At 38.6% G+C, this 24,459-nt stretch overlaps 3 protein-coding genes across 3 annotated transcripts; 2 read left to right on the top strand and 1 right to left on the bottom strand.

Annotated features, from left to right (window-relative positions):
* The first annotated feature begins 4,126 nt into the window (after positions 1-4,126).
* Positions 4,127-5,546, top strand: LOC110736037. Its single transcript, XM_021916194.1, has 2 exons — positions 4,127-4,371; positions 4,473-5,546. The coding sequence occupies exons 1-2, from the start codon at positions 4,273-4,275 to the stop codon at positions 4,926-4,928; spliced, it is 555 nt and encodes a 184-aa protein (XP_021771886.1). The 5' UTR covers positions 4,127-4,272; the 3' UTR covers positions 4,929-5,546.
* An 8,445-nt stretch (positions 5,547-13,991) lies between these two features.
* LOC110736036 lies at positions 13,992-15,806 on the bottom strand. The gene has a single exon (XM_021916193.1). It carries the CDS (start codon positions 15,612-15,614, stop codon positions 14,469-14,471), a length of 1,146 nt encoding a protein of 381 aa, XP_021771885.1. The 5' UTR covers positions 15,615-15,806; the 3' UTR covers positions 13,992-14,468.
* A 972-nt stretch (positions 15,807-16,778) lies between these two features.
* On the top strand, positions 16,779-19,088 carry LOC110736718 (cysteine-rich repeat secretory protein 11-like). Its single transcript, XM_021917015.1, has 4 exons — positions 16,779-17,157; positions 17,740-18,159; positions 18,302-18,412; positions 18,854-19,088. Exons 1-4 carry the CDS (start codon positions 16,809-16,811, stop codon positions 18,859-18,861), a joined length of 888 nt encoding a protein of 295 aa, XP_021772707.1. The 5' UTR covers positions 16,779-16,808; the 3' UTR covers positions 18,862-19,088.
* Positions 19,089-24,459: the final 5,371 nt, after the last annotated feature.

The raw sequence follows: 24,459 nt of genomic DNA, 5'->3' as shown, positions 1-24,459 counted from the left end.
TAAGATTCTCCTTACATCATTTTATTGAAAAGATTTTCAAAGCCTGGAATGTTTGTGTTGCACAGTTGACACCGCCGTCAATTCGGAATGTGGTTTCTCTTGTCTGGGTCATGATATTCATGGTTTTCCCACTAACCCTAAATCTGTTCCGGCGGTTACATTGGACCAAAAAAGATAGACAATCACCGGGATGATGGTCGTTATACACGGCTCCCGGTAAATGCACAATATGGCCGAAGTTAACCAGCAGGAAAAAATGGCAGAATCAGTTTTATTTTCTGAGTGTGCCAGATGATTATAAACTGCGTAGAACTTTCTACCCTCCTCATAGCATGTTAGATACCATTAAAGCTAGGAAGTTAGGAAAACTTGAAGAAAAAGCTTTTAAGTTTTTGACTGTGTATATATTAACGCCGGTAAGAAAAACAAAGTTGTTCCGGGGGTGTGGCTGCCTAACTGTAATTGCATTCTGGGCAATGCCCATCTATCACATATTTGTTTAACTTTCATAACTACCTATTGTGTTGTCGTTATTTCATTCACAAAATTCTGTTTGACCTCGTCCATATTATTCTTTTTTCTCCCTTTTTTTTGTTGTTGTGCTGACAAGGTTAATGTGGTTGCAGGAATCAAGAAGTTAGAATTTTCCCGACTGAGGTTATATCCTGATGGTAGGGTAAAACAGCAATGTCCGCCCAATCCCAAGTCGGCCTACGACACGCTACCAGTCTCTGCCACTAAAGCTTCAAAAGTAAAAAAGAGAATCAAGCGCGACATGTCGTCAGTTGAGCAAAGAAGGACAAGGCCTAAGACTCTTCCCCTCAAAAGGGGTGGTGGTGCAAGCATTGGATCCAAGAGGCTCAGTGATGTGACTGACCAAGATATGTTTAAGAAGCAGAAAATTGGCCCGCCCAAGGACCAGCAATCAGTTCAACTTAAGGATGTTCCAGTAGACAACTTAAAGGTTGTGAATTTAGAGGATGATGACGGCGGGAAACAGAAGAAGACAGTAACATTGTTGTTCATAACATACCGTCAGTTCCTGCTGATAAGGCAACCTCAACCAACAAAGACATGTAACCGTCTGTAACCGTTCGATCTGGCTCTAGCAGTCAGAACTCTTTCATCCCAGTGTTGACAGGTGATTTTATAGAGATCCCTCACGTTAAGATCCCTAACGAGGTGAGGGAAGAGTTCCTAGTTCCTGCCGGCACCGCAGGTTGTTATGTTTTATCTCGAAGTATTAATTATTGGTGAACCTGTGACCCTAGGATTTTTATTATTGATTTCCCCTTAGATTAATTCATACAAACCTTATTTGTTTCTTGATAATTTAGATTATAATAATTAATTAGGAATAGAAGAACGTTGTTTCCCTGTGCATTCGACCCTACTTCCCTATCTATTTTAGTTAGTGGTTTTAGGAATTACTTTTGATTTGGTGATACAACTTTATCCTGTCAAAATTTCGCGTCGTTGCAATGACATAATGAATAAATAAATCATAACTTCGCCCCAAATCAATTTCAAAACCATGACCCTACTCAAAGCCAATCCATCAAACATGCATTATAATCAATCACTCAAATCCATCCAATTACCAACCTTCCCTAACAATTGTCAAATAGAGCAAACTACAAGAGCATATATATAGAATTCATGACTAGTTCTCACACACTCAACTCTCATTTATGTGGCGAGTAAAAGGTGTACTCGATCGCTCTCCATCCCAACCCCTTTAATGTGAACAATGCCCTCCCAACTCACGCACTCGTGTGTTTAAAAGACATACACCCAACCTAGTAGTCGACTCAGAATATATCAAATCATTCTTCGCATTAGTAAACAACTACTTTCACATTCACACAACTCTATACTCAAAGGTCGGAAGGTTTTTAAAGCTTGTAATGTAAGGCATAGGTAAAGAGGTAGGAAATATTTGGGAAAATGTGAGTAAAGCCATACTTAAGGGAGCCAAATCCTAATAAAAACCCAAGGCCAGACATAAGCAATGGTCAATCTTCTCCAACATAACTCAACACTACAAGAATTCACCAAACAACCAATCCAATATTTCACAAGATTTCTAACACTTACAATTTCACTCATAAAAATATGATAATATAGAACTTGAATGAATCAAACAAACTTTGAAATTTTTTTTCTTCTTCGAACTTGAATTTTTTTCTTTTGAATTTCTTTCTTTTGAGCAACCTTCATTTAGAACACTTGAACATTAAAACAATTTTTCCTTTTGCTCTTTTTTTTTCTTTTTATCTCACATTGGAATTTTTCAACTTTGAACAACAATTTCTCCTTTTTTTCAATCACAATATCAAAAGAATAGATTACTCCTCATATCCACCCAAATTGTGCAAATTATGTGCACACTACAACTCCCTCACCTCACTAACTAATAGCTCCCCCAAGTCAAATTTTGACAGGATAAAGTCGTATTACCAAATCAAAAGTAATTCCTAAAACCACTAACTAAAATAGATAGGGAAGTAGGGTCGAATCCACAGGGAAACAACGTTCTTCTATTCCTAATTAATTATTATAATCCAAATTATCAAGAAACGAATAAGGTTTGTATGAATTAATCTAAGGGAAAATCAATAATAAAAAGCCCAGGGTCACATGTTCACCAATAATTAATACTCTGGGATAAAACATAACAATCAACAATTAATATTGCGTACATAACATGATTAACAGGCTCTCGCAATTTATTAATCAACACAGATCTAACAGGCTATCGCAATTTACTAGATCTAAGTTCCTATTGTCAATAGCCTTTAATATCTAACATCTGCTCGGTTCATCAATTCAATATTGCTACACTTTTACAATCAAATCATATATGCTCGATTCATAATCCAATTGTAAAGAATTAAAACAATTCAATAAGAAATTATCATGCAACATCAATAATCAACCAAAACAAATTATCCCTTCATATTAATTGTGGATCCCTAAGAACCCTAGAACTAAACTACTCACACATAATTTAATCTAAAGTAGACAAAGCAATTAAACAAAACATAATAAAAACAATAAATAAAACTAAAGTAATAATAATAACGAATAACTAAAAATTCCGAATGAACTAAACAAAAATAAAAGCAAAGTGTCTGACAAAAGCATAACAACTAAACTAAAGAATATGATAAAAATCTAAGCTACTAAACTAAACTAATCTAATCAAAACTAAGGGTCCGTTTGGTAGGGTGTAAAACATTTTCAATGTAAAATGGTTTTCCATGAAAATCATTTTACAATGGAAAACTCATTTTCAAAAAAGTTTTCCGTTGTTTGGTTGAATGGAAAATGATTTTTCATTTTAAGCATTTTCCATTATTTGGTTGAACTAAAAATTCAATTGTGAAGGAAAATGTTTTCCCTCCACTTGTGATGGAAAATGTTTTCCTTCTAAATTGGGGGGAAAATGTTTTCAATAGGGTGGAAAATGATTTTCCACCCCAAGTTTTACATTTTAATGTTTTACACCAAACCAAACAATATAAAAAGGGAAAACACTTTTCAGTAAAAATGTTTTACGCCCTACCAAACGGAGCCTAACTCCCGTAAAACTACTACTACCTCCCTTATATAAGAAAAGTCCAAGCCTCCAACTCCCACTAAACACAAGGAAACCAATTAATCATAAGCCGTCAATCGTCCAAGAATTCAGATGTAAAATAATAAGCCCAAAACAACAAAGCCCATGTAGCTGAAGTAAGCGCTGATATCCGCCCGAACGGGCCAGGCCTGGCCCGATCGGGCCCGGTTAGCTAGAGTTAGGCTTCAATGTTTCATTCCCTTTTGTTCTTGGACTTGGTCTTTTAGAGTTCATTAGCCCAAGTTTCTTCACTTGTATAGTCCGTTTTTCGTGTGGGAACTTTGGACCTCTTTTACTATATCGAGCCCTTAATCACCGAACTAATTTCCTTTAATCGATCTTGTGCAAATAAATATACGATCATAAAATACGATCCGACTCTAATATCTTTGTAGTGGCTCAATAAGCTCGGGAATCGTCATAAATCTGCAAATTCCTACAAAATAATACCAACTATACAAAAACACTAGAAAACGTATATTAGTAATAAAAATAGCTCCGCAGAGCTCAAACAATCACAAATATGACCGTGGGATAGGGAATAAAAATATATATAAAATAGACTCATCACAGGTGAACCATGGCAGCCTCACATTAATGTGAACCGGGGAGAGCCCGTCATCGTCGACGACCCGGTAACTGGTGAGAGCATGGGTTGGAGGATGCTGAAGGACTTGGCCACACCGTCCGACAGGCCTATTGATCGGCTATCCGCTCCTTGCGACCAGCTAATGAATGATATGCTGAGGGTAATACTTTACAACTCATCATTCAGATATTGATATTGTTTCTCCCCTTTTTCTTTCTTGTATTTTAATTTATAAGCTAATAAAATTGTTTTCCTGCGTAGACTGTCAACTCGGCTGTGGAGGTTGTACATATGTACAAATACTACCATAGATATGCAGACCAAGCTGCCGTAAAGGTGAAGAAGATTGATGACGAGGGCAAGGCTGCTGTTCTCGAGCTCGAGGAAAACAAGATCCAGATGAAGCTTTTGGAAAAGCAAGTTGTTGATCATGAAGAGTTGAAGAAAAAACTTTTGTATCAAAACAAGCTGATAACAAAGATTGCCGATCTGGAAAAAAGCCTAAAAGTTGAGAAAGCGGATAAAGAGAAACTGGTGAAAAGCTTAGATGAAGCTCAGCGTGAGAGGCTCGGTATCAGGCGCCGAGCCGTCAACTGTTTTCTGAGGTCTGACCTATACCAAGATAAGCTGGTGGATCGCTATACCGGTGGATGGGTGGCGGCGCATCGTTGTGTATGCAAAGCCGAGTTGGGAAGAGACAAGATGGCAGTCAGTTGAAGATGCTTACGGCAAGGATAAGCATCATTCTCCTACCAGCTATGAAGAGGCATATTTCGCTGATCCCCCCAGCATTGAAACAATGACCAATGTTGATCCACAAGAGTATCCCGATGAAGAATTTGGTGACGCCCTCCTTGCCAACCCCCCCAAGCGAGAAAGGACCAGAGAAAGAGTCCGAGAAGAAAAAAGATTAATGGGGCGGGCAGTCATCACCAAACTCGTCATGTGGATCTTCGTTTTCATGTAACCGTCGCTAAGCTTAATGAAGTTTGGTTTTTTTTGTTTTAAGACTATGTTTTCGTTAGTATAAAAAAAATTGTTGTCTGAATTTAGTCGGTCTGATCCTCGTGTTTTTGGGTGATGGCTGTCGTTTTTTTTTTTTTTTTTTTTTTTTTTTTTTTATGTTTCTAAATATGCTTTGACAACTTTTTAAGTTTTAACTGCTACATATACATGAAGCCTTTATTGCTATGAATTATTTGTCTTTGTTATCTGCATATTAATTACATAGCGTACTTTTAGCCCGTCTTATCTTTTAATTTGTTTAAGAAAGTGGAGCGCTTAAACATTTTTTAGATATCGGCTACTGTTTTTTTGCAGATTTATATCTTTACAAAAATATTTTTCACAAGAACTTTTTATCGATATCCATCGGTTACAACGTACTTTAAGCCAAGTTCTCTGCAGTTTTATTATACTAAGTGTTTATCAATATCAAGTCGAATGTGCGCTTCGGTCCTCCGAGTAGTTTTAATTAAAACTTACTCGAACACCTTTTGCAAAACGGCTATCGGCCACTATAACCTGACCAGATTATGGGTCCAAGTTATAGCACGATTTCACCGGTAGAATGCTTGTAATCTTTTTAGGACGAGCAAAGACAGTGGATTAGACCATCATTTCAACTCGCTTATTAGGTGTTTTCGTTATCTAACCTCCCTCCTCACTTAATTGGGTGAGAAAGCTAGCTAGGCTGTTCGCACATCCATACCAAAAGCAGGGGGGGTCACACTTTTGAATCAGGCCGTTAGCTTTATTTTTATTAACGACTTCAGCTAAATACAAAAAATTTACAAAATACGATGACCCTTAGTCATACCGATAATACATAGTTATGAACTAATAGAACAACAGATGTTAAACATAATACTTCTTAAGGACGCTTGCATTCCAAACGTTCTTAAGGGGTACACCCTCCAGGGTTATCAACCGATATGACCCTTGCCTTAGCATTTCATAAATCTGGTACAGACCTTCCCCATTTGCGGTAAGCTTACCATCTGCATTTCCTTTACCGGTAGCCTCCGTTCTTCTTAAAACCAGATTGCCATCTTCAAGAGGTTGATAATTAACACGTTTATTGTAAGCATGACTCATTCTATTCTTATAAGCTGCAGATTTGATGGCAGTTTCAACCTTACTTCCGACAAAAAATCTAACTGTTGTCGCAACAAAAGGTCGTTTTGCTCCTCACAATAATGCTGAATACGAAATGTTGGAAGGCCGACCTCAGCTGGTACAATCGCCTCTGAACTGAAAGCGAGGTTAAAAGGTGACTTTCCAGTTGTTTCTTTGTTGTCGTTCTAGCCCACAGTATTTCTTGCACCAAATCTGCCCATAGCCCCTTTGCGTCCTCGATTTTCTTTTTGAGTGCACCGAGTATTTGCTTATTTGTGGCCTCAGTCTAGTCGTTTGACTATGGATGGCAGATTGCCGCGTAGGCAAACTTTACCTTGTATATGCTCAAGAAATTTTTGACAGGGCTGCAATCGAATTGGGAGCCGTGATCAAACACCATTGCCACTGGCAAACCAAACTTTTTCCTTATTTGCCGTTATTTTCGCTACCGGTTCAGCCTCTATCCATTTGGTGAAGTAATCTACTCCAACAATTAGGAACTTTCTACCCCCATTAGCCGATGTGTATGGTCCGACAATATCCATTCCCCATTGCGCAAAGGGCACTGGGTTTAAGATGGGTGTCAAGTCGTTTGGCGGCTGGTTTATTGCCGGCCCAAACTTCTGGCACTTATCGCATTTTTTAGCATATGCTAGCGTGTTTGCATTCATTGTCAGCCAATAATAACCTCTGTTCATAGCTTCTAAAGACATAGACTGACCACTCGCATGATTTCCGCATTCTCCTTCATGAATTTCCTCTATCAATCTTGCAGATTCAAAGGCCGTTATGCACCACTACAAGGGTAATGAGAAGCCTCTTTTGTATAATCCTACGCGAAACATAACGAACCAAATGCTATCCTTTTTCACTTTTTGGGCTTCAAGCTTATCAGCAGGGAGAGCATCATATAACTTGTAAGCCAAGATATCATCATGCCACTTTCAGCCCCCATCATCGCATTTAACCTCCACACGAGTTGTATCAATGCTTTTATGATCTAGGATTTCTACCATCACCGTTCGCTTCAGATCATTGAAACTTGAACTCGCCAATTTGGCTAAGGCATCTGCCTGTGCATTCTGGGCACGTGGAACCAGGTTGATTTCAAAGTGCTCTAATTTTGCCGTTATTTCCTTCAATTTGGCTAAGTAAGCTATCATTTTTTGCTCCCGAGCTTCATATTCACCGCGGAACTGGCTTGCAACCAATTGTGAGTCTGTTAATAATTCAATCCGTTTTGCCTCTGCCGCTATGCACAGCTGGACTCCAGTGATTGCAGCTTCATATTCGACTTCGTTATTAGAATATTTGAATTTGAACTTTATAGCGTACTAAAATACATCTCCTTGTGGGGATGTCATTATGATACAGGCCCTTGAACCGGTTGAAGCTGCTGAACCGTCCACTGAGACCTTCCATGTACCGATATCTTCCTCTTCATCTGTATAAGATGTTTCAACAATGAAGCTAGATAGGGCTTGTGCCTTTATAGACACTCGCAGTTTGTAAACTAGGTCATATTCCGACAACTCTATGGCCCATTTAAGCAAATGACCAGAGGTTTCCATTTTTTGAAGGGACTTTTCTAACGGCTGATCGATTCATGAGAATTTCAATTGTATGCGCATCAAAATACGACCTCAACTTTTGTGCCGCTATCACTACTACGTATGCAATCTTCTCTATTAACGGGTATCGTTGTCCCGCAGGATTCAAAACATGACTCACGAAGTAGATAGGCATTTGTACTTTCTTTCGCTCTACATGCAACACCGCCGCTACCGTTTTTGGAGATGCTGAGATGTACAACTGTAGCCTCTCTCCTTTTTCTGGCCTAGCTATTGTCGGTAGTGATCGGAGATGATTTTTTACAACCTCGAGTGCTTTAACTTGTTCTTTTCCCCAGACAAACGTTTTGTTTTGACGCAATACCATGAAGAATGGTAATGCCTTGTCGGTAGATTTGCTAATGAATCTTGTCAATGTCCCCATGCGGCTTGTGAGCTTTTGTATATCCTTTATCAACTTTGGCTATGGCAAACTGAGAATGGCATCAATCTTGTCGGGATTTGCATCAATTCCCTTTTCACTAACCATAAATCCTAGAAACTTTCTTGACTTAACCCCAAAAATGCATTTTTCCGGATTTAGCTTTATTCGGTATGGTCGGAGAGTATCAAATGTTTCTCGTAAGTTCGCAACGTGATCCGTAGCTAGTTGGCTTTTCACGATTGAGTCATCCACATATACTTCCACGTTTCTACCCTTCTGATTCGCAAACATTTTGTCCACCAACTTTTGATATGTTGCGCCCGCATTTCGCAGCCCAAACGACATTGCTTTGTAACAAGAAAATCCGACATCCGTTATGAACACAGCCTTGGTCCTGTCAGGCTCGTATAAGCTGAATTGATGGTATGCAAAGAAAGCATCCATGAAGCTCAACAAAGCATGGCCTGAAGTAGAATCCACTAGCCTGTCTATCCCAGGCAATGGGTAACAGTCCTTTAGACAAGCCTTGTTTAAATAGGTAAAATCGACACACATCCTCCACTTTCCTGACGATTTCTTCACCATCACCACATTTGCTAACCACTCAGGGTATGTACAAGGTTCTATAAATCCTGCCGCTAGCAGCTTATTTACTTCACCCCGTATAGCTTCAATTTTCTCGGTTGAGAAATTTCTTTTAATCTGCCTTACCGGTCGTGCTTTTCTATCCACATTCATTTTGTGTACCATTACGTCTGGATGTATCCCTGGATTTCGTCAGCCGAGAAAGCAAAGACATCTGCATTCTCCCGCAGGAGGTCAACTAAATGACATCACAAATCAACATCCATGTCGGATCCAACCCTTACTACTCGGTCTGGAACTCCTGGCTGTAATTCAACTTCCACGGTTTCACCTCCCGGCAAAGGGCGAGGTACCGATACTGGCCGTGTATCAAAATTCTCTATAGACATGTCGTGTATGGATAGGGCCCTTTCCCTTTTTTGACCCACACCATAGTGGTTGTCGGCATGGCCATTTCAGCGCAGTCACATAACATTCCCTAGCCATTGTCTGGCTTCCCTCAAGACGTTCAGGGAAACCGGAATTCGATACATATATCATTGTTAAGTGGTATGTGGATACGACAGCCTGTATGTCATGGATCATTGATCTACCGACGATAGCGTTGTATGCTGACGGCACATCCACCACTAGAAACTCCGTCATTACATCTCTTGTTGTAGCTCCCTCGCCGATACAAACCTGCAGCACAATGCTGCCTTCAGGCATGACGGTAGAGCCATTGAAGCCAATGCTCGGGTATGGCACTTGTGTTAAGTATTTCCTCCCAATAATCATGGTGTCAAAGGCTTTTGTGAAAAGTATATTTGCAGAACTTCCCCCGTCAACCAAAACTCGCTTGATTAGACTACCGTTTACAGCCAGTATGAGCACTGACGGGTCATCATGAGGAAAAACGATGCCCTTGATATCAGCCTCCGAGAAGGACACAGAGGGAATACTGGAGGGGCGAGGACGATCTTTTAAACCCAAGGCATTCACCACGTGCCTGTGCTCCGACAAGCTTTTCTTGGCGCCACTGATGGATCCCCCGTGCACCGGCCCGCCGGTAATAACATCCACCACTATATTACGCCCTGACGGCACTTGTCCTTGCCTTGACATGTCACTCTGCCGACTTGCCTCAGGCGTACGTCTGTGAACCGGTTGCTGGTATTCGATCTGTCTTGCCGGAGGTTGACGTTACCGACTAGTATACTGTTGAGCTCGGTACTAAGAAGGTGCCCTTTTCTAATTAGATCCTCAATATTCTCCTTCAACTGAATGCAATCTTCTGTATAGTGGTCGTTATCCCTGTGGAACATGCAGTACTTGTTCATGTCTCGGCCCTTAGCTTTCATTGGTGCCAGCCTGGTCCAATCCTCCCTTTGCTGGTTTATGGAATAGATCGCTGCCCTTGGCGTGTTCATCTGCGTGTAACTGTTGTACCGGCCCAGGCCTTTTCCGGGCCTGCTTGCCCTTTGTTGATTTTGTTGGGTTGGCCTACTCACTTCATGTGACGCATTGTCAACCGGTCGCCGACTTGGCTCTGCCGGCACCGCTCTACTACTAGTCTTTAAGAGCTCATCACTCTTAATGTACTCATGTGCTTTCTTAAATGTTGTACCTAAGTTCGAGAAGGTTTTTCGGCTCATGTACTTTTTGAAATCACAATTATTTAGTCCATTCATGAGGGCCATCACAGCTATTTCTTGTTGCAACTTAGGAATTGTATTTCCTTCGTTATTGAATCGCCTGATGAAATCCCTTAGAGATTCATCCTTTTCTAGCCAACCGCCATCAACTCTCCTGATGTTCTTTGCCTTGCATTGTTGCTTACATATTGGCCAGTGAACATTTCTACCAAAGTCTCGAAACAGTCAACTGAACCGGGCTCTAGATTCAAGAACCAATCTGAGGCTGCTCCCGTTAATGTTGTTGGAAAAACCTTGCACCACACGATATCCGTGTCGGTATACAACATCATATGACTTTCAAACGCAGCCATGTACCTCTTGGGATCACCCATGCCGTCATATTTGCATGACGACATTTTGATTTTTTCCATTTGCTGATTCAGGATCTCCTGAGTGAACAGAGAGACTCTCGGCCTGGCCATAGCTTTAGTCACGCGACTGGTTGGCCCACTGCTAGCTTCTTGCCTCTGAGACCACGAATCTTTAATCCGCACACCAGGAGGAGCTTGACGCTCTCTTTTTAATGGTTCTGGCCTTAACGGGGGTGACCCTTCTTGCGGCTGCCACCGAGGTGGGGATGCAGCTTGATTAAACTGACTCTCCAAATTAACAAATACAGGCATATATTGCGCCTTGTTTCCTCTTGCTCGGCTAGCAGCTGCTTCATCAACTTCCTTTCTTTTTCTGGACATAGCTCGCATAACCCTTGCCGTCAGCTCCAACTCCTCGGGAGTGAACTCGTCCATAGGATTCGGGGTTGTGGCGTGAGGTTGTTCTAGTGTTATTGGCATATTTGTCGTATTATTGGGAATAAGGTGGGTTTCGTCTTCCACCATGATCTTAGGTATACTATTAATAGTTTTACCTGCACCGGCATTAAGAATACCGATATCATAATTACGGTTATTAGTTTCTGGGATTGGTGCTATGGTTTCATTGTTCCCGTCCATGATTTCTTAAGGTTCTTTGGACGATAGAAGTTATTACTATCCCCTCCTTCTAGCGCCAATTGTTACGAGTGTGCTCTGGTAACTTGAGTCTTGGGATCCATAAAGGTTTATCGGCCAATTTAGTACCTTTATTGTCAATACAAATTAGCTAACCCGGGGGATTATCCGGGGACAACCGCTTCGATGCTAAAATTAGCAATTTGATGAGAAGAATAAGAGAGAGAGAGAGAGAGAGAGAGAGAGAGAGAGAGAGAGAGAGAGCGAGAGAGAAATAAAGATCGTACCTTAATAATGAATTATGCTTGGGTATTTATAAGAAAACAATCAAGTTGGTGCCACCTATCGCCATAGGTGGCAAGTTGACTTCGTAGGCAACAGGTGTGATGCGTATGTTCAAGGAACTTAAACACACACAAGGATAATTCAAGCCTAATTCTCTATAGGATTCGTCCACCAAGAATCAAACAAGAAGACAAGTAGATTAATTAAGTAAAAGGTCACACCACCCCTTAATTAATCAATTTAAACAAAGCTTAAAGAACCTAATCACCAGCTTCAAGAAACAAATGTTTTGATTGCAAAACAAACAAATACTTTGATTTATTAATCTGAAAAGTTCTATATTTAAAAGTCATGAAAGTACAACTATTTATAGACTAAAAACTAACTAATTCTAAGTCTAATTGGACTAGGACAAGTCCCTAGCCTTTAGCCCCAAGTAACCCAAATAGAATAGGAATACTAATTCTACTTAGATTAGGAAACCAATTCTAATTCTACTTAGATTAGGAAACCAATTCCAATTCTAATTAGATTAGGAAACTAATTCTACTTAGTCTATAATTCCTAAAATAAATAAAATTAATCCTAAGTGCTTAAACCAAGAAAAACCCTTTCAAGTGAAAGGTAAAAACTTGCAAGCAAAAACTAATTAAAAACCACTAAGTAGAGTAATAAGTAGAGTGATCTGGAACTTGAGCTTGTACTAGACACCAAGTTCCTTTGCTTGAACCGTCCAAGAACCGCCAATTTGTAGCTTCTAATGAGTTAATGTTCAAGTTTAGGTTTTCCTTGTAAAGATTTAACAAACTCTCGAAGTTCTCAATATCCGGATCAAGGTGCCTACATGGTCGGAAGCAGTTCTCCACGTGGCCGTGATTAAGGCAATTATGGAGAGTAAGCCGATATGCGTGATAATGGAGAGCTAACATCGTAACATATTTAATGAACAAGTCTTAATGGTGTCGGCACTATCCCGTACACTTAATAACTAGTATTTTGCAATGTGATGTATATGTGACACTTTTTTTTTACTATTGAAAAGTTCTCTTAATATAACACTTCTATTTATATATACTTTGCAAGCTTGCATATAGTAAAAATTGATTTAGTACAACGAACGGGGTATAGTAGTTCAATCTAATTCTTCAACTTGGCAATACGTAGTACTATGTAAGGAGGACAATTTCATAAATTATAAATGAAATATCACTAATATATATATCTATTAAAAAAAATAATGAATTTTTATGAGAGGAAATACTTGTCGGAAATATATTAACTTATTTTAGAATCCGCCATGGCAAAAGTGCTATGAGGGATGAGTTTGTACACATCAACTCAACATAAATAAGGCAAGTTATCTTTCCTAGCTACAATACATATATGCTACAATATTTCCCCTTTGTTAGATATACTAACATCAAAAAATTAAAGAAGCCAAATTTGATTAAAATTTTAAATTTCCACTAATAAGTATAGGAAAAAAGGAGCATAATCCTTAGCCTCAAAAGCCTACACAACACTTGATCTCTAAGATATTATGACGTTGCGCCTAGCAAGATTGGCCTTAGCAAACTCAACTACATACCCAACGCACATTCATCTTCTTTGTTGCGAAAACGAGTTGCCCATGAACCATCACTTCTTAATGCAACACCTAAACTCATGTATATAAAACCTATTTCACACGTAAGCATCATGATTAATCTTAACACATTCCATTATGACAAAATATCTTGTTACAAAAACTAATACGAACTTTCTCATGGAGATATATTAAAAAATAAAAAAAATAAAAATCAACGAACAACAAAGTGGTAACATCTCTCACCTTTCACTCATGTTAGTTTTAGCAACGATTCAACTTGGCTAGGGGTTATGGCCTTCTAATGTTGACAAGTTGAACTTGTTTACCTAAGATGGTGTGTTCAACCAAGGCCTGTGTGTACCTCGACCAAAATAAAAATATAATACTAATAAATAGAGGAAATTAAAGTAAAACAAATTTTTCTTGAACTGCATGTTTTTCTTATAAATTATTTTCCAATGATGTTATATACAAATCACTTGTTTCTCTACAGTTTGTTTCTTTTCATTTCCTTTTTTCTCACCATTTCTTTTCCATTCTGGCTATTACTACATGTGCAAACACAAAACATTGACCATTTTTTTTTATTATTATTATTTACATATAAAAATTTTTAAAATTTGTTTGTTGAAATCATAAATTGAAGAGAATAAATGAAATTTCACATGATTACAATTTCTCATTAGGTAAAAATTACAAAAACACTCCATAGTAGATATAAAATGTCTCAATAATGTCAAAATAAATAATGATTAAACTGAAAAAAAAAAAAAATTATTTACACAAAGTAATTATAATGAAAAAGTGAAGGAAAATATACAAAAGACGGTGAGTATAATGTGCCGTCAAAATAAGTAATTGACTAACCTGAGAAATAAGGCAGTATTTACCCAAAAAAAAATCACGAATATACACAAGAAAAAGTGAAGGACAAAAATCAAAAATTTATACAAAAGGATTTTTAGGGGTGGGGGAGAAAATTAAAGGATAGTTAAAAAAAAGATCATATACACTCTACCTTTATAATAACACACTTGACGGCCATCTATCCGATTAAAATTAATCATACGATAATGTAGGATTGACTGTTACTCTCATCGTCCGACGTGGTGTTATTATGATGCACCTTTTTCTGACCACTTTTGTTATTTTGTTTATCGTTTCCATTGGACCCACAAACAATTGTAAGTTCAAAACCATACGCCTTACCAAAGCACCTAAATAATCTCCCGCCTTCTGATTTTGATCGTCGGTGCTTATGTTTGTGCCTTGCACCATCACCTACTTGGCCACCACCACCTTTTCTTCCTCTGCCGCCGCCGTGCAACGACTTTTGCATCTCCATTTTCCACCTCTCAATCTTTGTCACTATCCCGTCCTCACTTTGCTCATCCGCCCATTGCAAAATAGAGCTCCCATCATCATCATTATTAGTTATTATCTCTTTGCCACGACCACGTCCACGACCACGACCTCGTTGCGCTGGCGGCATGTACAACCCCCTTGCCACCGCCGCTGCCACCACCGATGCTGATGGTCCTACATCAGAGTTACAGATGGATGACCCCCCGCCTATACTTGAGCCTGGGCCCGGCCCATGACCCGGTCCTGGGCCTGGGTCATGGCCCTTGAAGGGGGACTTAGCAGCACGAGGCTCCTGGTCGGCCATTGCCGCCCAGGAGCGCTCACTCTTTGCCCGACGTAAGATAATACTATCTTCTGGATTTGGTTTGCGTGAGATCGTGTTATTCCCCTTATCATTTGTGGTCCCGATTCCAGACAATGGCATGCTTCGTCTAGCCCCATCTAGGACCGAGACAACGGCATTAAGGATACCTTGAGGTCGGCCCGAAGGACGACGAATTTGGAGAGCAACTGATCGACGAGTTAGCCCGTTAGGGCTATCTGTGGGGAGTAGGTTAGGCACGGCTACTCGAACAAACCCGACAAGAGTGTCACGTAGCCAAGTTTGGCAGTATATCTCTAACTCAACTGTTGAAGTGCTGGATACAAGGAACTCTGGTGAGACCCGAAAGACGAACCTATCATTCCATTCGGGGGAGTTATTTCCCCTATGGTCGACTCGGGTTGTTAGTTTTCGGTTCGGGTTAACCCACCCTACAACATAAGTGTTCATTGATCTTGCTACCGTTGCTAGGTCTCGAGCTGAAATAATATTGATTTGTAGTAATTGGATAGATTCTGTCATTGTTTCTTTATTGGAATTTTAATTTTACCATTCAAATTGAATGATTAAAATGAATGTGAAGGAGTTGAATTCTTTGATAGATTATTGATATTTTTTCTTTACTTTTTCTTTAATTCCCTCTCGTCGCCTTTTATCGATCTTTTGATTGAAGATTGAAGGACGACGAGATAAGAAATGAAAAGAATTTTTTAGTTGGGTAAATGAAAGAAAACAAAAAAAATCATAGGCAAGGAGATGCAAGACTTTTGTTCTTTGAATTTCATCCTTATTTTTCTCATTATTAGAATTTTTGACTGGATGAAAGTGAAAGGAATTTTTTTTAATCCCATAATAGGATTCAAATTCTAAAATGGGACAATTTGTACCTAATATCTTATGGACCTTAATTACTTTGGTTAAAAATATGGAATTCAACGTTTTTACATTACGGATTAGCATATGGTAATGTTTATAATTTCGCACTTGTAAAATAATTAGCATATGACAATGTTAATTACTGACCTTTTTAACACATGTTATCATATCGGTAATTATAGAAATTATTTTCGTCATATACTATTTTCAATAGATCTTTGCAATTTTTTATTGTTTTTTTTTTTTTTTTTTTTTTTTTTTTTTGTGCAGTATTATTATTATTTTTTCGTTGTTGACATTTTTTCTCTATTAGATGTAGCAAGGTTAATGAAATTTTATCACATATTTCAAACATTACCCAAAACTCTATCACCTAACTACGCTACCTTAAGTCAAATGTTACATGTATTTAAATAACACAAACGTAAGCAATATGACATGTATATTAAAAATGCAAAAGTAGCTTACTTTGCATAAGTTAAAATTTTAGTAAATGGAAGTTTATCCAAACTTAGAAATTATTCTAGTTCTTTTGACTAACATGAACTTTGCGTCACTAATGCTCCACTCAAAAGATATATAATACTAGATATTGGCAGTTATTCACTTATTCTAGCTTAATCAATTCTATATATATTAAATTTAAAGGTATGTAGCTCATAAAATGTGTACCTAAGATTATTGTAATCCAAGATTAGTTGAGGGTAGGCAAGAAATATGCTTAAATTTGTACCAATTTTCATTTAAGTCTTAAACTACCACGCCAAATCTCCTTAGACTAGTATATATACCAAATCTTGTACTTAAGAACCTATTATATAACAAAACAAATGAAATCCCATGTCTATAATTCTAACAACATTCACTTTTTATTCATTGATTTTCTTTGTAGTTTTGGTATCATTTGTGAATGGGATCTTATTAGAAGACCATAAAACCTTAATTTTCCACCGTTGTTCATCTCAAATGCTCCACGATCCTCATGGGAAATATTTGAATGCACGAACAACACTTTTCGAGAAGCTACAATCTCAGTCTTCTCAATCTAAATTTCATACAACTTTTGTCATGGTTGAGGATCGCTATGAAGCTTCCCTTTCAGGCAGATTTCAATGTCGTCAAGATCTAGATGATCACAAATGCAACGAGTGCATGAAATCCTTCCAAAATGTCACAAACGGCTTATGTGGTAATACTAGAGTAAGATTTCATCTATGTTTATCACATTAGTTTTTTTAACATCACTTTTGGTTATCAACTTACTTCGATAATCTTACTTTATTTTATGAATTTACTAAACATAATTAATTACTCCGTATCATAGAGTAGCATGCAAGTATCTATTATACAAATTGAGAGAGTGAGGGATAGCTCAAGTGGTTAGAGCTTCCCTCTCGATTTTAAGAGATCTTGGGATCGATTCTCATCAACTGCCTTTGTGGCTCTCTAAACGCCAAAAAAAAAAAAAAAAAAAAAATCTATACAAGTTAATATGCAATTATATACATACATGTTAATATGCAATTATATACATACATATTCATTGGAATGATTCTTTATCTTACCTTAATAAAAAAAAACATACAAGTATATATTAATTTAATTTAAGTATACATACAATTATACATATATAATTTTGTTTTACATACGAATTTATGTATGATATAATCTAATTCTTTTTATAGATATAATTGTTAGGCAATTTAAATCTTTTTTTATGTATATGAGGCTAATCTCATAGCTGACATCACTATAAAAATTTCATCTTAAGGTAGTTCCATGGCAGCTAGGATCCAACTCTCAGGGTGCCATGTTCAATACGAGGCGGACGGGTATACCGGCATTTTAAGCCTTGATGATGAATTGAACCACAAGAAGTGTGGTGAAAACCAAGTTGTGGTGTCAAGTGGGTATTTTGAGCAAATGAGGAGCCAGGCATTTGAGGCGTTAGAAACCGAGGCGGCCGAAGATGAGGGTAAAAATGGGTTTTACTCCATGAATAACCATGAGGGATTCCATGCCATGGCTCAATGTGAGGTGGGTTTGGAAGCATGTGATTGTGCAAAGTGTATTGTTGAAGGTATTGATGTTATTGAGAAAGAGTGTGTGAGTTCAATTTATGGACAAGTTTTCTTGGGATTGTGTTACTTGAGCTATGAGTTTAATCCACATGAATTTCATGGGGATGGAGGTAAAATTTATGCAACTTTGCTAGACTTTTTTTCCGTATTTTAATAAATCAATTCGACTGTGCTAAAGCTAAGTAAGTCGAATATTATAGAACAGAAGTAGTATCGCTCATCATATTGCATCTTTTTTGTTTTTTGTGGCAGAGCAAAATAATCGGAATGGTTTTGGGAAGATAGCGGCAATTGCAATTGGAGGAGTGGGCCTTTTATTCATTGTGTTTATGTTATTTCGATGCCTAAAGAAGAAAGATGATGGTGAGTACGATTTGGTTCACTTATTAATATCTTTGGTAAATTAACAAAAAAAACTCGCCTACATCATTTTCCTATTATATATATATATATATATATATATATATATATATATATATATATATATATATATATATCTATCGATCTTACACAAATTATTAACTAGAATAACATCAAATTTATACCTAATATAAAATCTAGAGTAAAGTATGGTTATTGTGGATGGTTATTAGTTTGGTAAAGTCTTATATGATGATATCCTTCAAAAAGCAAAATTTTATGATCAAATAAACTTCCATGTACATTAATTATCCTTTGACAATACACTACCAAAACAATAAATATGTACGATAGAAACTAGAAAGCTAATAATAGAGATATGCACACATTTTATCATATCATTTGAAAATTAAATTAACTATGTGCTATTTTTATTTCATGCAGATATATGAAGAACTAATTCATTTCATTGCATAATGGGAGTGCGAGCTGAGCTATGCAAATGTTTTGAAATTTTATTTTTGGTTAAAGAGTTAAGTACCTAAACCAGCTAGCGGACAAGGATACAAGCCTTTTTATGACGTTTCTTTATTATTGTGTCACATAATTCATGATGTATATAATAGAGATATAGATTTGCTTTAAAAAAAATAATAATAAAATAGAGATGTTGATCTTATTTTTAAATGATAAAAAACTAAGAGAATTTTTTTAGGTTTTTTTTTTTTTTTTTTTAGAAAAAAAAAATAAAAATAGATTTTAAAGAATGCTTCGCCAATTAGGAGAACAATTGTTTCTAATGAACTTATTCAAGACATATCTAGATATCCTTATTGTAACTTAAATGAATTCTTTGCATTATAACAGGCTAGGCTGTGGAATCGCCAGGGTCTTTAGTAAAATAATGGCGAAACTTAACCGTTTCTTTATACATGCAAATATTATAGCAAGGACATCTAATTTAATCATGTAGTGTCTTATTCAAATAATAATTATTATTTGTTTTTCTAACATGTGCTTAAATAATAAAAATAAATTATAAAGTAGAAAAGGAATTAAGACTTGAAGAAGCTGTAGTTGCAAGCTGATGTGCCGAGTGAACTCTAATGAGGTCAATCTTACCTCCTTGAAAAAAAACTTTTATAAGATTATTGGTTAGGCTAACCATCCTCAAGATTCACCCATGAGTGAGCTGACAATCTAAAGGAAACATAGAATTTAAAGTATTTACAGGATGTTTGGTATGTGGGATGATTATAGGATGGGAATAGGAATTTATATATGGGCATGACATGTTCCTTTGTTTGTTGTAACATAATATGAAATTAACTTGAACTTCACTTAATTCCCACATTTCAAATACTGCCTTGGGGTAATTGGGGAAGAGAATTGGCCAAATCGAAAAGTTATTGTCAATAAAGAGAATGAAAGAGGAGGATCGTGGTAATTGAAATGTGGGAATTGACCAATAACTTGTTAGTAATGAGAAAGAGGAGGATGATTTTAGAGGTGAATGCTAGGGGTGTGGCCTTACAAAGCCTAGTCCCTCCGTAGTATCTTTTTGTTTTTTTTTTAGTGTGTTTTTGTTCTTGTTCTTTTTCTTTGTTTGGAATGTACTTTCCTTTTATGGATAAAAAAAGAAAGAAAGAGGAGAAATGAAGGAAATACATGTATTATTAAGGGCAATAATGATAATGTAAATTTCTTATTTAAAATTAACACATTTTTAGCAACAAGCCATTATGGTTTTTTTTTTACTACTCATATCTTTAATTTCATTAATTCCTAACAACCAATTCCTAATTTTCCATCCATATCCTACATTAATTCTCTAAATTCCTATTCCCACATGTCAAACGCTCATTAGGAAAAGTTTCAAAAGCATTCTTCAAAACACCTCTTATGATCTTATCAAAGTCATGTACTAGTATATTGTTTTTCAGTTATCGACTTTTTATACCTCCATCAAATTACAATATACTTCATGCATTATTATAGGAAAAAAAAAAACTCTTGCATGCATAATCCTGTGCATAAAAAGCTAGTAAATAAGGTTGATTAATCCTTAATTAAGGATAGGTTCAATTCAACTTATTTAAGTTGATATCAACTAATTTAAGAAATATTCAATTCAAATCAAATTAGACGTGATCAGATCAAATCTTATTTATCTTATACCAACATCATCTCATTTGGAAAGTGCAAATTAATACCAACATCTCATTTAATATTTTTTTAATCTATGGAATAGTGTACAAATTAGGTCAAAATTTGGTTATCAAATTAAATTATGTGTCAACATAGCCTAAGTACTAATAACATTAGAAATTCAATCAAATATCTCATATACAATTAATCAAAATAGATCATATAAATTATTGAATTCATAATTTAGGGGTCTTTTTCCTAATGAAGGTGATTTCTTTTTTATTCTTGTGAAGATATATGATTTAGGCTTTGTTCAATTCAACTTATTTAAGTTGATATTGATTAGGGGATTTTGCTCCCACCAATCGGAATGCGCCACGTGGGCCAATCAGGTCCTGCCAAGTGTCCCCCAGTTGGAACTGTCAGGGCTTTCCACGTGGCACACGCTTATTCGTCCACCTTGGACCTATTATGTCATGACACGTGGCATATTCCATGCCTAATGGAGAATCCGGCCACCCAGGCCCAACTTCCGAGGGAACCCCAATCAGCCCTAGGTTAACCTAAACCTAGGATTGGCACTTTTCCCAAGGTTATAAATACCTCCCTTAATCCTCATTAAGAGAGAGGACATGAATTACATGCTGATCACGCTAAAAAAGTAGATTACATACATTAAACACTCTCACCTAGAGAGACCCAATCACTTTAATTTCCGCATTAATTACTCCTTAATCAAGTACTAACTTGACCGTCGGAGGCGGAGCTCCCACCACCAGGAGTCTCCGTTGTTTTGCAGGTACAGGCGTCCGGTTCCAGTCTCGGAATTGTAACTCTCCCGCAGGACATCAGAAAACCCCGAAACATTTGGCGCCGTCTGTGGGGAGAGTACTTCTGAGATGGCATCCAAGTCTGTACCGACTCCTGAAGAGAGGCGTCCCCTAGACGACCCTCAAGTTCAGTCGGACCACGATACTGAGAATGAATTTGAAGTTGAAGCTCACATAGCTTCAGACGGGACCCTAAGGGCCCGACGTACCCGTCATACCGAAAGGAGGGAACGGGAACATCTTCATACAGGAAGCGAGCCGACTGATGGATCTGCTCCCATCACAAGGAACGAACTCATGACCTTCATGAGGGACTTCAAGGGAGAAATTCAAGAGTTGATCAACAAGAAGCCGCCTGCTCCGGACAAGGAGCAGTCGGCTAAGAAACCCTCCACTTCACTGAAGAGGAAACCAGTTCAAGGGCGAGAGGCGACTCCTCATCCTAAATCTAGGAAGCGGGAGCCGACTGCCCTTGATTTCACAAAATACCGTTTTCCTACTCCAGGAAATAGGAAACTTGTTCGTCATATTCAGGCGGACGGGTCGAGAAAATCATACACAGACGCTCGGCTACTGCTAGAGCAGAAGAAGAGTGACCGATTGTCAGAGTCGGCCTCTACTTCAAACTTCCAAGACAGTCTGCGAAATACCTCAATGAGGCATACTCAGTCGTATCATGAGCGTCAGTCAGGCGGCACCTCCCATCAGTCCGGCTTTCATAGCGACCAGGCGGTACCAAACTTACCGTTTGTGCCGCAACAATAGTATTTTTTACAGCCACCTCCGTTTGGTGGACATACAGCAAAAAATGTCCAACCTATGGACTGGCAGCTTCGGTTGCTTAGACTTGGTGAACAGCCGTCGGCCTTCTCCAAGGAAATTACTGAAGCCGCTCAGCCGGCCAAAGTGAAAAATGTATTAGTAGGCGCCTATGACGGCACTACTAACCCAGAAGACCATCTGATGGCATTCACCAACCTGATGTACCTTCAAGGGTTGGATGATCCCACTTGGTGCAAGTGTTTCCCAGCGACTCTCAAAGGAATCGCACAACAATGGTTCGGCAACCTGCCGACTGGTTGTGTAAATAACTTCAGGACGCTTGCTTACTTATTCACCTCCAACTTCGCCATGAACATCCCTGCGAAGAAGACGACCCTTGATTTAGGAACAATTCAGCAGGGCGAGAAGGAGGGGCTTCGTTCTTACATCAGACGGTTTAATCTGATGAGAATACAGATTCAAGGGTTACCGGATGAAGTAGCCTATACTGACTTTTTCAGAGGTCTCAAGGACGGGTCGACCTTCAAATTTGATTTGGTCCGAAAGAGGGTGGCGACTCTTCAAGAGGCCTTGATTGAAGCGGAAGCCTATATACAGGCGACTGATCTTTGTAGTACGATAAAACAGTCGGACGGGAAAAGGTTCGACAAAAGAGAAGGACGACAGAAACAGTCGTCAAACAAAGACGAGAAGAGAAAAGAGGTCTGGGCGGCTGATTCCTCTAAACAGCCGGCCCTGAAAAAGAAAAAAGAATTCAAACCATACTCCCCAAAGTATGCGTTTAACAAGGATAGCCAATTTATCCTAAAGGAAATCAAGGGACGGATCTCAATTGAGAAGCCGGTCCCCATGAAGGGTTCTGCAAACAACCGGAACCAAGAAAAATTCTGTGCTTATCATGAAGATGTTGGTCATCACACCAATGATTGCATCAGTCTCATGCGGTATCTGGACCTCCTGGCTGAGCAAGGTGATCTTGACATTTATGTCAAGAAATCTACGGGGAACACTTCCTCAAAAAAGCAGTCGGCCAAAAAGAATCAACAGGCCGACAGCTCCGATACAGATGATGCAGTCGTCTACACCATTGCAGGCGGCTTCTCAGGAGGCGGCCCCACTATTAGGGGCAACAAAGACAACATCAGACGGTTAGATGTAAATTCCGTTCACCAAGAACGGCCCTCCAAATATTCTTTTCCTGAGATCGTCATCACTGAAGAAGATCTAGGAGGGGTAAGAGGGCCGCATGACGACCCTATCGTTATTGAATGTAAAGTGGCCAACCAGAGAGTTGGCCGAATCCTCATAGATACCGGAAGCTCCTCAGATCTCATCAGTAGCAAATGTCTGTCGAAACTAAAATATCAGACTGATTGCATACATCCGGCATCCCACCCTTTAGTAGGGTTTGGAGGAGGAGTCGTCCACCCAGTGGGACGAGTGGATTTACCCATCCGCCTGAGCGAAAAAGGGGAAGGACGACACATGGTAGTCCGGTTCCTGGTAGTAAAAGAACTCTCGGCCTACAACATGATTTTGGGACGACCAACCCTGAATAATTCCAAGGCTGTTATAATCCCATCTCTTATGTTGCTCAAGTTTGAGAGGGATAATGGAACAGTCGGGTCCCTAAGGGGAGATCAGAGGATGGCCCGAGAGTGCTATCTCTCGGATGTCAAGCCCACTGTTATGGCCACTGGGTCGAGTGGTGGAAAAATAGACCTTGACAATGTCAAGGAGAGTGCGCCTGTTCAAAAAGCAGGCGGCAAGAAGAGAAAGGCATCCCAGACAGGGGCCGCAAGAAAAGACAAAAAATAGCAATCATTGGCAGAGGAGCGGTCGGATGAATTCCGCCCTCAGCCGGCTGGTGAGCATACGGACCTGATCCTAGACGACTCACGTCCTGACCGAACAGTCAAAGTTGGGACGACTGCTCTGAGAGTCCTAGGTGACGACTTTCACAAACTATTGAAAGAATACAAGGACATCTTTGCATTCGAAGTCCATGAAATGCCATGCATTAGCCCTTATCTGGCGGTACATAAACTGGCTGTGGATCCGAAAAAGAAGCCGGTACGGCAGAAGAAGCGGAACCATGGCAAAGAAAGAAGTCAGGCGGCAGCCGCCGAAGTTAAAAAATTACTTGATGCAGGGTTCATTCGGCAATGTTACTTCCCAGATTGGGTTGCCAATGTGGTGCTTGTTAAAAAGCCGAATGGCACCTGGCGAATGTGTGTAGACTACACAGACTTAAACAAGGCGTGCCCCAAAGACAGTTACCCTCTGCCT

The sequence above is a fragment of the Chenopodium quinoa genome, unplaced genomic scaffold (genome assembly GCF_001683475.1).
Source record: "Chenopodium quinoa cultivar QQ74 unplaced genomic scaffold, ASM168347v1, whole genome shotgun sequence".
NCBI lineage: Eukaryota > Viridiplantae > Streptophyta > Magnoliopsida > Caryophyllales > Amaranthaceae > Chenopodium > Chenopodium quinoa.
This window is presented reverse-complemented; position numbering and strand designations above follow the sequence as displayed.